General features: G+C 42.9%; 1 protein-coding gene across 1 annotated transcript; it reads left to right on the top strand.

The window, feature by feature from the left end:
- The first annotated feature begins 7,391 nt into the window (after positions 1-7,391).
- tmem18 (transmembrane protein 18) lies at positions 7,392-9,612 on the top strand. Its single transcript, XM_021600786.3, has 5 exons — positions 7,392-7,912; positions 8,284-8,401; positions 8,562-8,616; positions 8,731-8,824; positions 8,925-9,612. The coding sequence occupies exons 1-5, from the start codon at positions 7,820-7,822 to the stop codon at positions 9,021-9,023; spliced, it is 459 nt and encodes a 152-aa protein (XP_021456461.1). The 5' UTR covers positions 7,392-7,819; the 3' UTR covers positions 9,024-9,612.
- Positions 9,613-12,064: the final 2,452 nt, after the last annotated feature.

Below are 12,064 nucleotides of genomic sequence, written 5' to 3'. Positions count from 1 at the left end.
TGCCTGAGGCTACTATGTGCTGTATTATAGCTCTACTGTAGAGTATGTCTGTGTTTTTTGCAGTATATATATTATAAAACTTCTGACGAATACCCATTGGTGGAAAACCTGATGGTCTTTCCACAATGTTAGCTGGAGGCTGAAACGCAGACGAACCAGGAGGTACGATGATGCGAAAGAATGGTGCTGTTAAGATCAGAGATGTATCTCCTGAGTACACCAAGTAGTAAGACTTACAGGTCTTCGTTCTCTTTTGAGAACCTTAATGATCTTCAAATGGAGTCAGACAGCAGTGGTGAGCCAGTCCAGGGTAAGCCAGTCCAGGATGAAGTGGGCCTACCTGCTGGGACGACCACCGAGAAGGAGCTGAGTGTAGAGCGAAGCGGTGTGATGAGGAGGGTTGGCGTAAAGTGCAAACAGAAGGATACGTGCTCTAGTAGCTCAGAGATGGAACATGATGAGAGTTTGGATGTACAGTGCCTTGCGAAAGTATTCGGCCCCCTTGAACTTTGCGACCTTTTGCCACATTTCAGGCTTCAAACATAAAGATATAAAACTGTATTTTTTTGTGAAGAATCAACAACAAGTGGGACACAATCATGAAGTGGAACGACATTTATTGGATATTTCAAACTTTTTTAACAAATCAAAAACTGAAAAATTGGGCATGCAAAATTATTCAGCCCCTTTACTTTCAGTGCAGCAAACTCTCTCCAGAAGTTCAGTGAGGATCTCTGAATGATCCAATGTTGACCTAAATGACTAATGATGATAAATACAATCCACCTGTGTGTAATCAAGTCTCCGTATAAATGCACCTGCACTGTGATAGTCTCAGAGGTCCGTTAAAAGCGCAGAGAGCATCATGAAGAACAAGGAACACACCAGGCAGGTCCGAGATACTGTTGTGAAGAAGTTTAAAGCCGGATTTGGATACAAAAATATTTCCCAAGCTTTAAACATCCCAAGGAGCACTGTGCAAGCGATAATATTGAAATGGAAGGAGTATCAGACCACTGTAAATCTACCAAGACCTGGCCGTCCCTCTAAACTTTCAGCTCATACAAGGAGAAGACTGATCAGAGATGCAGCCAAGAGGCCCATGATCACTCTGGAGGAACTGCGGAGATCTACAGCTGAGGTGGGAGACTCTGTCCATAGGACAACAATCAGTCGTATATTGCACAAATCTGGCCTTTATGGAAGAGTGGCAAGAAGAAAGCCATTTCTTAAAGATATCCATAAAAAGTGTTGTTTAAAGTTTGCCACAAGCCACCTGGGAGACACACCAAACATGTGGAAGAAGGTGCTCTGGTCAGATGAAACCAAAATTGAACTTTTTGGCAACAATGCAAAACGTTATGTTTGGCGTAAAAGCAACACAGCTGAACACACCATCCCCACTGTCAAACATGGTGGTGGCAGCATCATGGTTTGGGCCTGCTTTTCTTCAGCAGGGACAGGGAAGATGGTTCAAATTGATGGGAAGATGGATGGAGCCAAATACAGGACCATTCTGGAAGAAAACCTGATGGAGTCTGCAAAAGACCTGAGACTGGGACGGAGATTTGTCTTCCAACAAGACAATGATCCAAAACATAAAGCAAAATCTACAATGGAATGGTTCAAAAATAAGCATACCCAGGTGTTAGAATGGCCAAGTCAAAGTCCAGACCTGAATCCAATCGAGAATCTGTGGAAAGAACTGAAAACTGCTGTTCACAAATGCTCTCCATCCAACCTCACTGAGCTCGAGCTGTTTTGCAAGGAGGAATGGGAAAAAATGTCAGTCTCTCGATGTGCAAAACTGATAGAGACATACCCCAAGCGACTTACAGCTGTAATCGCAGCAAAAGGTGGCGCTACAAAGTATTAACTTAAGGGGGCTGAATAATTTTGCACGCCCAATTTTTCAGTTTTTGATTTGTTAAAAAAGTTTGAAATATCCAATAAATGTCGTTCCACTTCATGAATGTGTCCCACTTGTCGTTGATTCTTCACAAAAAAATACAGTTTTATATCTTTATGTTTGAAGCCTGAAATGTGGCAAAAGGTCGCAAAGTTCAAGGGGGCTGAATACTTTCGCAAGGCACTGTATATCTATATATATCTAGTCACTTTCATAACTCTATCTCATGTACATATTACTTCAATTACCTTGACTAACAGGTACCCCCTGTGTATAGCCTTGCAATTGTTATTTTACTGCTGCTCTTTAATTATTTGTTACTTTTATTTCTTATTTTTGTAGGTATTTTTCTTTAATCTGCATTATTGGTTAAGGGCTTGTAAGTAAGCATTTCACTGTAAGGGCTACACGTGTTGTATTCAGCGCATGTGATTTTATTTGATCATTACCCCGTAGTATGCACAGTAGGCTGGAGGGAGGAGGTGGTGTCAGTGGATGGAGTAGGCAGGTGGGTGTTGGGAAGGGCAAAGTGGGATTCGTTTCAGGAGCTGAGTGAGCAGGTGATGGCTCGGGTGTATATGAGAGGGGATGTGGATAGTATGAATAAATGGGTGAGAACAGCGTTAGTGGGGACAGCCACTGAGGAGGAGGAGGAGGAGGAGGAGGAGGAAAGGGAAAAGAGGTCATGTTGGCATCGGTTCTGTGACACCAATGGAAGGGCGACACCTGTGGGAGAAGTGTGGGGGATGATTAAGAGGACAAGTGGGGTCAGAAGGGAGTGGGATTATCCAGTGTTGACGATCGGGAAGGATGTGGCAGTAACAGATGAGGAGAAGGCATAGATGATGGCCAAAACGTTTGTCCAAGTGCATAGCTCGGCAAATTTGGCAGGTGAGGGGGAGAGGGGGAGAGGGGCAGAGGGGGAGAAAGGGAGAGGGGGAGAGGGGGAGAGAGGGAGAGGGGGAGAGGGGGAGAGAGGGAGAGGGGGAGAGGGGGGGAGGGAGAGAGGGGAGAGAAAGGAGCATCCTGGAGTGCTGGATAGGAGGGAGGATGTAACTGATGAATGCACCATTTACCATGGCTGAGGTGAAAAAGGTAAATAGGTTAGGTTGTGGTAACTTCACCTGGGAAAGATGAGGTGTGCTATGTTATGTTGGCCCATCTTAGTGATGGTGCATTGGATAAGGAATTGGTGTTGTACAACAGAGTGTGGGAGAAGGAGAAACTACCAGGCAGTTGGAAGGAGGCAGTAGTGGTACCAATCCGGAAGCCAGGAAAGGACCCAACGAGGCCAACAAGCTATCGGCCAATAGCTTTAACATCACATGTATGTAAGATTATGGAATGTATGATTATAGAGACGCTAACTTACTTCCTGGAGAGCAGGGGGCTAGTATCGCCACATCAGAGTGAGTTCAGGAAGGGTAGGAGAACTACAGACTCAGTGATCTGCTTCAAAAGAAGAGGTCAGGAAGGCTCAGGTGAACAAGGAGTCTGTTGTAGCTAACTTTTTGATGTGGAGAAGGCGTATGATATGATGTGGAAGGAGGGGCTGTTAATCAAGCTTGATATCATTGGGTTAGGAGGAAGAACGTACAACTGGATAAAGGATTTCCTGTTTGGAAGGTCTATCCAGGTGAGGGTGGGAAAGTTTATCAGGCAGCTACTTAGTGGATAACGGTAGACCAATGGGGAGGGTGATTCGTCCTCTGTTGTTCTCAATCACGATCAATTATGTTTACTCAGGTACAGACGGATATTGGGAGGTTGTTATTTGCAGATGATGGGGCCTTATGGAAGAGGGGAAGAAATGTGCCATACATAGTCAGGAAGGTACAGGAAGCAATTGATGAGGTAGAGCGGTGGGCATTAATGTTGGGATTCAGGTTCTCTGTAGAGAAATCTCAGACAGTGTTCTTTACCAGGGTGAAGGTGGGAGATGAGGTATGCTTGAGGTTATATGGGAGAAACTTGGAGAGGGTGGGGGCCTTCAGGTTCCTTGGGGTGTACTTTGACACTAGACTGACCTGGGCAGAACACAATGAGAGAGTGGTGGGAAAGTGTAAGAAGGTGCTAAATGTGATGCGCTGTCTGACGGGGAAGGAGTGGGGGGGAGGGGGCTGGGCGTTCCTCATTCAGGACCATGTATGTTGTATTGATCCGATCTGTAATAGACTATGGCAGTATAGCGTATGGTTCGGGCAGCCAGGACCCCATTGTAAAGGCTAGATGTCATACAGGGGCAAGGACTCAGAATATGTAGTGGGGAGTTTTGGACCTCCCCAGTGGCTGCACTACAGGTGGAGATGGGGGATATGCAATTGCAGATTAGGAGACAGCAGCTGGCAATGGATTAATGGGTCAACCTACAGGGACATGGGGTGTCTCATCCTTCAAAAGGGATTTTACAGGCATGCTGGGAACATGAGCGAAGACAGAACACGAGCTTTGGGTGGGTTGGTAATACCTAGGTGAATGAGATGGGACTGTATGGAAGGGAGGTTAGTCCAATGGTAGCTATTCCTGTAAATCCACCATGGCTACTCCCGCCTCCAGTAGTTGATCTAGAAGTGTTGGAGAGACTACAGGAAGATAGGAAGAGTGTTGATCCATCTGATTGGTTTAACCCTTGTAAAAAATGACTCGCCACTATGTTTAACAGCAGAGAAAACCCACTAAATTACATTTTTTCAACTTGAAATTTGATTACTTTTCCTAGAGTGACCCCAACATTAGAAAAAGTGAAACATCGCCTTTGTTCATATTTCCATGAAAGCTGTACACTAGGGTACAAAGATTGTCTTATGGTCATTTTTGACCCGGCAGTTATAAAATCATTTACACACCACAAATTGAGATGATGTGTGCTACTGATTGAACTCAGCCCCCTGCACTCCTCACAACAAGGGGGAGAGAGGCCTTCTCATCAAAGCTTGTCTTCACCCCCACCATCACTCTAGTTTCTTACCTCCCAAAGAGGAACAATAATGCGGCCCTCCTGAGCACACTGCAAAAAATGGCTGAGATCAGTGATCGTGAGGACAGGAAGCCAGCCATCATCCTGGACTACAACCACAACAATATAGGTGTGAACAACCTGGTCAAGGTGATTGGAACTTACAGCTGCAGGAGGATGACTGCCCGCTGGCCCCTGGTCATCTTCCATAACACCATTGATGTGTCCTCATACAATGCCTTCATGATATGGAACAAGATCAACCCTACCTGGATGCCTGATAAGTGGAACAAGAGGAGGGTGTTCCTGGAGCAGATGGGAAATGCACTTGTAACCCCACACATTCAAAGAAGGGAGCGCCTCCCCCGCACTGCAACCTCTGCAGCGCTTGTGAAAGCTGTTCAGGTGGATGATTCTTGTCCTGATCCACCTGAGGCTGCAGCTGAGGCAGGCAAGAGGAGGAGATGCCAATTCTGCTCCCAAAGGACTGTAAAACAATACTATGTGCTGCACATGTGAGAAATACATCTGCAAAGTCCGTGCACACACACTTGCATACTGTCCTACATGTGCTAATTAGAGTTGATTGATTTATGTTCTTCAAGTTTTTATTTAGTACCTATTATCTTATTTTATTCTTATTTATTGTTGTTGTTTATACACCTTGTGGGTGGGGGCAATGTTTCATGACTTCTGCCGAAGTCAGCCCCTCTCCTTGTTCGGGAGACGTTCCGCATCGATGTCACCCGGCTTTCTAGCCATCACCGCTCCACTTTTCGTATATCCATTTGTTGTCTTGTTTCCATACACACCTGGTTTACATTTCCCCAATTAAGCTACTTGTATTTAACCCTCTGTTTCCCATCATGCTTTGTGTGTAATTGTTTTTATGTTAGGTAGTGTTAGTTTACACGCTCTACTTTTATGGTCTGTTTTTTTGAGTGCGTTTGTTTCATGTAGTGCTCTCGTTTTTGGAACTATAATAAAAGTGCACCTGTTCATTGTATCTGCTCTCCTGCACTTGTCTTCACCTCCAATACACCATCCTGACACAATGGTTAAAAAAATGGGAGAAGGCTAGTATTTTGTAGTTGAATTCCTTACTGTACAGTATATAAGAATACATCACTATGTTGTTTAAAGTTCAATTAAGCTGCTTTATGTTAGGGGTTTAGTGAAGGCTGGTCATTTTTGACCATTAGGACAGGGGGAGTATTCAGAATGTTAAGACTACACAAGGGTTAAGAGACGTCTGGATACTGTGTATCAGGATTTTGTGGCCATTTACACAGATAGTTCAAAATATCCAAGGACAGGACGCACTGGGTCAGCATTTGTAGTGCAGGAATGTGGGGTGGGAGTCAGGAAACATATTACAGATCATCTGGCTGTATATGTGGCGGAGCTGATGGCCATACTGTTGGCATTTTTATTTTATTTAACCTTTATTTAACTAGGCAGGTTAGTTAAGAACATATTCTTATTTACAATGACAGCCTACCAAAAGGCAAAATTCCTCCTGCAGGGACGGGGGCCTGGGATTAAAATAAATAAAAAAAATAAAAAAATATATAGGACAAAACACACATCACCACAAGAGAGACAACACAACACTACATAAAGAGAGACCTAAGACAACAACATAGCATGGCAGCAACACGTGATAACACAGCATGCTAACAACACAACATGACAACAACATGGTAGCAACACAACATGGCAGCAGCACAACATGGTAGCAACACAACATGGCAGCAGCACAACATGGTAGCAGCACAAAACATGGTACAAACATTATTGGGCACAGACAACAGCACAAAGGGCAAGAAGGTAGAGACAATACATCACGCAAAGCAGCCACAAGTGTCAGTAAGTGTCCATGATTGAATCTTTGAATGAAGAGATTGAGATAAAACTGTCCATTTTGGGTGTTGGTTGCAGCTTGTTCCAGTCGCTCGTTGCAGTGGGTGGAGGAGGTCAAGCCAGACTGAGTAGTTATTTGCTCTGATTCATGTGCAGTGTTAATGAGTGTCCAGTCTTTTAGCTAACATAGCAGACATGACCTGCTTTATGAGGTGCTACAAACCCATGGCAGGATTAGACAGATGGGTGTACAGATAAGAGTTACTCGGGTCCCAGCCCATGTGGGGGTAGAGGGGAACGAGGCAGTTGATTAACTGACTAAACAAGCACTTAGAATTGGGGATGTTGATGTTGATGTTGATGTTGTAGTTTCAATGAGCAAGACAGAGGCAAAAAGTCTGATATGGACAGTGATGGTGCAGAGACAACAGGAGCAGTGGAATAGAGATACTAAGGGCAGGCATTTATTTCAAGTACAGAGGAAAGTCGGGGAGGGGAGGACGGCAGGAAGGGACAGAAGAGAGGAGGCTATATTTACAAGATTAAGGGTGGGACACCACCAGTTGAATAAGACCTTAAATGTCATAGGAAAGCATCCAACAGGAAAGTGTGATTATTACCCGGAAACAAAGCCTGTGGAGCATGTATTGCTATGGTGTGGCCAGTATCAGAGGGAAAGAGAGAGGCTGAGATCTAGTATGAGGGAGAAGGAGATACAGGAAATTAGTTTAAATAATATATAGAGTAAAACTTCATTAGATGTAGTCTCAAATGTTTTGTTATCTTTTTAAGAGCAACGGGCTGACAGTTAGGATTTAGTTTCTCCCTGTCTCTGGCCCACACTCCAGTACAGTAGGTGGCGGTAATGCACCATGACGTTGGATGCCAACCACCGATAAACCCCACCGAAGAAGACCACACACTCCAATACAGTAGGTGGCAGCATTCAACTTCAACGTTTGTTTGCGGACCGCCACTATATCATAGAAGAAGAAAAAACGGTGACGTCAAGTTTCAGCGACGGAGGGGGCGTTTCTTCCGCATTCGTTTCTTGTGTTTACACAGTAGTTGTGAACGTGTATTTTGTCAAGATGATTGATCAGAAAGCACAAAATATAAGCTCTATTCCAATCGATGCATTTAGCAATATGCGAATCACATCAATATGGACATTTCTGATGTCTGTAAGTTTGGTTTGTCTTTCTTATTCCTCGGAACGTTCTCTTTGATGCTAGCTTGCCTTAGGAAATATGAGTTAGCCTAGCTAGCTTAGCTTGAGAGCTAGCTATCTTTGTTGGTTTCTCTACTAGTCAAAATAGAGAAATATCTTACAAGATAAAATAGATTAAGTTAAAAAGATAGGTCTGACCAGTTATCTGGTTGTTGTGAATTTAGAGTGCTAGCTAGCTAGTATTACAGATGTTGCTTATGAGTTAGCTTGCTGCTTATCTAGTAGCTAGTATCAGTGCCAACCCACTGTCCTCTAACACGATGCTGTTGATTGTTTGGAAATGTAGCTAGCTAGCTAAACCACTGTTTATTCTCATGTCTGCAGATACAGTGGTCTGAGCCGTGGCTTATTGGACTTCTGGGGTTCCATGCTGTCTGTCTCCTTGCAACTCTCCTGACACGTAGATTCTACAGAGTGCAAATATGCCAGTTCCTGGTTATGGGTAAGTGGATGTGTGTTTCAACTGCTAGCATTGTATAACATATTGTTGGTTATATGTAATGTGATCTGTAAATGTTTAAAAAACACTACACATTTTATACAGAAAAATGTATTCATGCCATCCAGGCATCCAGTAATTACTGTTTCCTCTCTCTCCAAAGTATGCATGGTGTACAGCGCCGAATATCTGAACGAGGTGGCAGCCATGAACTGGAGGTAAAGATCTAATTGAGCTGCATTACATGGTATACTAGGAGAAAATATGTTGACTGTTTTTTTGTTGTCATTTAGTTAGTGTGGTGAGGAACAACTTATTTTATCATTTCACAGGTCATTTTCCAAGTTCCAGTACTTTGACTCAAATGGGATGTTCATATCTTTGGTCTACTCCATTCCCCTTCTGCTCAACACAATCATCATTGTTGTAAGTTTTAAATGTCATTCTCAACCATTAAATCCCAAGTGAAACAGAGCTGATCCTAGGCTTGTGTTAACAGATCTGTGAATGTGTGTGTGTCTCTCAGGCGTTGTGGGTGTACAGGACGTTCTCCACCATGATAGAGCTGAAGACCCTGCAACTGAAGAGAAAGGCCCGTAGAGAGCAGAGCAAGAAGACTGACTAATCACTTTCCTCTGGGACCTCCATTGAGATCAGTGGGGTGCTGATGCTGGGAATCACCTCAACTGGATCCATGTTAACTTGGCTAACATGGTGCCACATCAGCATCACATGGCAAACATCTGCATCACAACATGGTTGGTTCCAGTGCTTCAACTGCCTAAACTTTTTGATAGGTAGATCTGTACTGTGTTTGTATTAACTACAGTATGAGAAGAGTGGAGGGGGTGATCACTATTGTCTTCCATCTTGTCAATGGGTAAATCTCACACCTGCGTTGCTTATATACTTGCCCAAGTTGACTTCCCTCTGCAAGTCAACAGACTGGATGGCTGAAGAAGTATGGCTGTGGTAAAGTTGCCTTTTTTCATTAAGTGAATATCGTTTGATGGAATACAGTGTACATATAAAACATTTATTAAGGGGACCAAATATGTTATCAAACATTTATAACATTTTTTTCTTCATATTATGTGATGAGAAGGTAGCCTACTTGTTTTGCACAACAGTGTAATGCTCATGGCAAATATTGTCGTTATTTTGCATGTAGTGATAATGGTTATGGAAAATAAAATGTTGTATTGAGGCATAAATGCAATTTTTTTGAACCCCTTATATAATGTGAATTCATGGAACCATGTGAATCCACTCCTGCACTTGTTCTGTTCTCTACTAGTCCACAATAGGGCGATAGTGACCCAATGACTACATGCTCTGTGCTCCAACACCCTCTGCGGGGTCGTAAAACAACCAGATAAATCTGGTTTTCATGGGAAATGAAAAAAGAGGAATTTAACAAGGCGGCACTCCATCTTAACTCCTCCCCCATATTTACTGGATTGGTTCAACGGTGCAGAAGAGAACCTCCCCAGACACTTTTTTTCCTCCCCGGCGGGACCAGAAATGCCGCTACATTAGGTTAGTGCTCCATAAGGAGAGACATCAAGGATCAATAGCAAAGGAGCCTTTAAAGATGATTAACAGTGTAGATGATGCTACATTGAACACATCATTTATTTCACCGGGTCAAAGCAGATAAAATACAAAGGGTATTATCATGTTGATCTTTGGCAGATACTAAGAAAACCTAAGCTACATTTACAAAAAGGCCGACCCTTTAAAAGAGGTCCAATAACTCACACCCCATTTTTCACTCTTTATCTCAGAGAGAGGAGGAACATCTGATTCCAGCTGCGGGTTATTTATTCACATTCTTTATTTTCCCAGATGCGTCTGACGTGTATTGGAATGCGGTTCCTGTGTTGGTATGCGGTTCCTTACTTGATCTGCCAGGGTTGATAGCTACGGACGTGATCATGTTCTCGGCTACAATCATGTTCTGAAAGTCATCTGAGGAGTTAAAGAGGAGGAGGGGCTTGGAAGGGCATTCATTGTCTCTGGTCTGTGGGGTTGTTGCATGCCGAGGCCTGATGTTTTCCCCCTTCAGGATAGCTATGCAGTGATTCCCCTGACAAAAGAAGGGCTTTATAAGTCCTCCTCCTAAGGCGAGGATAGACAGGTGCTTGCTCATCCACACAGGTTTACATGCTTGCACAAGACCTAATCTTCTGAATATGTTCTGGGATATAAACTAATGTTGGAATATGTAAAATCAAAGAAGTTACCTAAGAGGTTTCAGATACAGGGAGGATTGCATGGAAATATGAAAAGAGACTATGGAAACCATATGTGGTAATTTATCCACTTCTGAATTCTAAGCACAATATAGATTTGAAAAAGCTAACAGGTGCTTTAAGCTCTCGTCCAGTTGTATTCTGTGCTTGTGAGCTCGCCTATTTTCTGACAAAGTGCCTTGTCAGGGTTTGCGGTGTTGTGGCCTGCAGATGCCCAAAACCTCATGTTGTTCGGATCCGTGAATGATTCACCACCCATCTCTCTCACCTTGTAGGCCTTGTCAGGGAATTCCTGTTTGATTCCATTCCCAGATTCCGGCCTGGCCATTGCAGTGCCGAGGAAACTGTTAGAAATGTTCCCAACCTTAGTCCATGTTGTGAATCGGATTTCAGACAAGCATCTGCAAAACATCCTCACAAACCCTTGGCACAGGTCCCTGGCAAACCCAGTTGAAAGAACAAGGAGCGAGCAGATACTGCCAGCTTTTAATAAAAGATCCCCCTCAACCCCTGGAAACTTCACCCTGTTGCAGTGCAGATTATTATTACATAGATGCCTACATGCTTTGACTGTATGGGAGTTGCCAAGTGAGCTGGAATCAAAGTAGATCTTACAGATGTTTTTGATTGCACCCCCATCTGTGCTGAATGACAAACCAAATAAACACCAAACATTGTATATATATACCTGGGAGATAAACAAATGCTCTAATTCTGTTTGCTTACAACTTAAATCAGTAAGCAGTAAGCAATGACAGTAAGCAATGACATCACAATATGACTATTAGTTGATCTTTCTTGGAATCTCTTTCTGTGCGCTGTGCTCTTTCTCAAGTGCTTCCCTGACTGTGTGAGATATAATGAGGTCATAAGATTAGACTTTGCTATACCAGTATATAATTAACCTGGCCAGGTTGGAGAGGAGAAAGGTGGTCAGTGCTACATGCAGGTAGCCTAGCGGTTAGAGTGTTGGGGCATAAACCAAAAGGTAGCTGGTTCAAATACCTGGGGGGACAAGGTAAAAAGAAATATGCCGATGTTCCCTTGAGCAAGGCACTTAAACCTATTTTTTTATTTTTTAAAATTCAAGCTGCTTTATTGGCATGAAAATCATTGTGTCAATATTGGCAAAGCAACAATGCATACAATATACATTGTAATAAAATTATAAACAATAACAAATAATATAAAATGGTAGTAAATAATAATACAAAATCAAATACAAAAATAACAACATAGTAGAAATGTAATAAATTTAAAAATCTAAACATAAAAATAATATAAATAAATAATTTGCTCCAGGGCTGATCCTGTAAAACAACACATTTTACTGCACCTATCCGGTGTATGTGACAATAATCATCTTATTATTATTACATAGATGCCAATATGCTTTGTATGGGAGTTGCCA

The sequence above is a fragment of the Oncorhynchus mykiss genome, chromosome 4 (assembly GCF_057628025.1).
Source record: "Oncorhynchus mykiss isolate SJ-2025 chromosome 4, ASM5762802v1, whole genome shotgun sequence".
In the NCBI taxonomy this organism is placed as follows: domain Eukaryota; kingdom Metazoa; phylum Chordata; class Actinopteri; order Salmoniformes; family Salmonidae; genus Oncorhynchus; species Oncorhynchus mykiss.
The sequence above is the reverse complement of the archived record's forward strand: the minus strand, read 5'-3'. Positions and strand labels throughout refer to the sequence as shown.

Bases quoted from the DNA above. Each gene is read 5' to 3' on its own strand.
- tmem18 (XM_021600786.3), top strand. From the start codon at position 7,820: ATGATTGATCAGAAAGCACAAAATATAAGCTCTATTCCAATCGATGCA. The intron at 7,913-8,283 runs GTAAGTTTGGTT...TCATGTCTGCAG, and splicing joins TATGGACATTTCTGATGTCT to ATACAGTGGTCTGAGCCGTG. The intron at 8,617-8,730 runs GTAAAGATCTAA...ATCATTTCACAG, and splicing joins GTGGCAGCCATGAACTGGAG to GTCATTTTCCAAGTTCCAGT.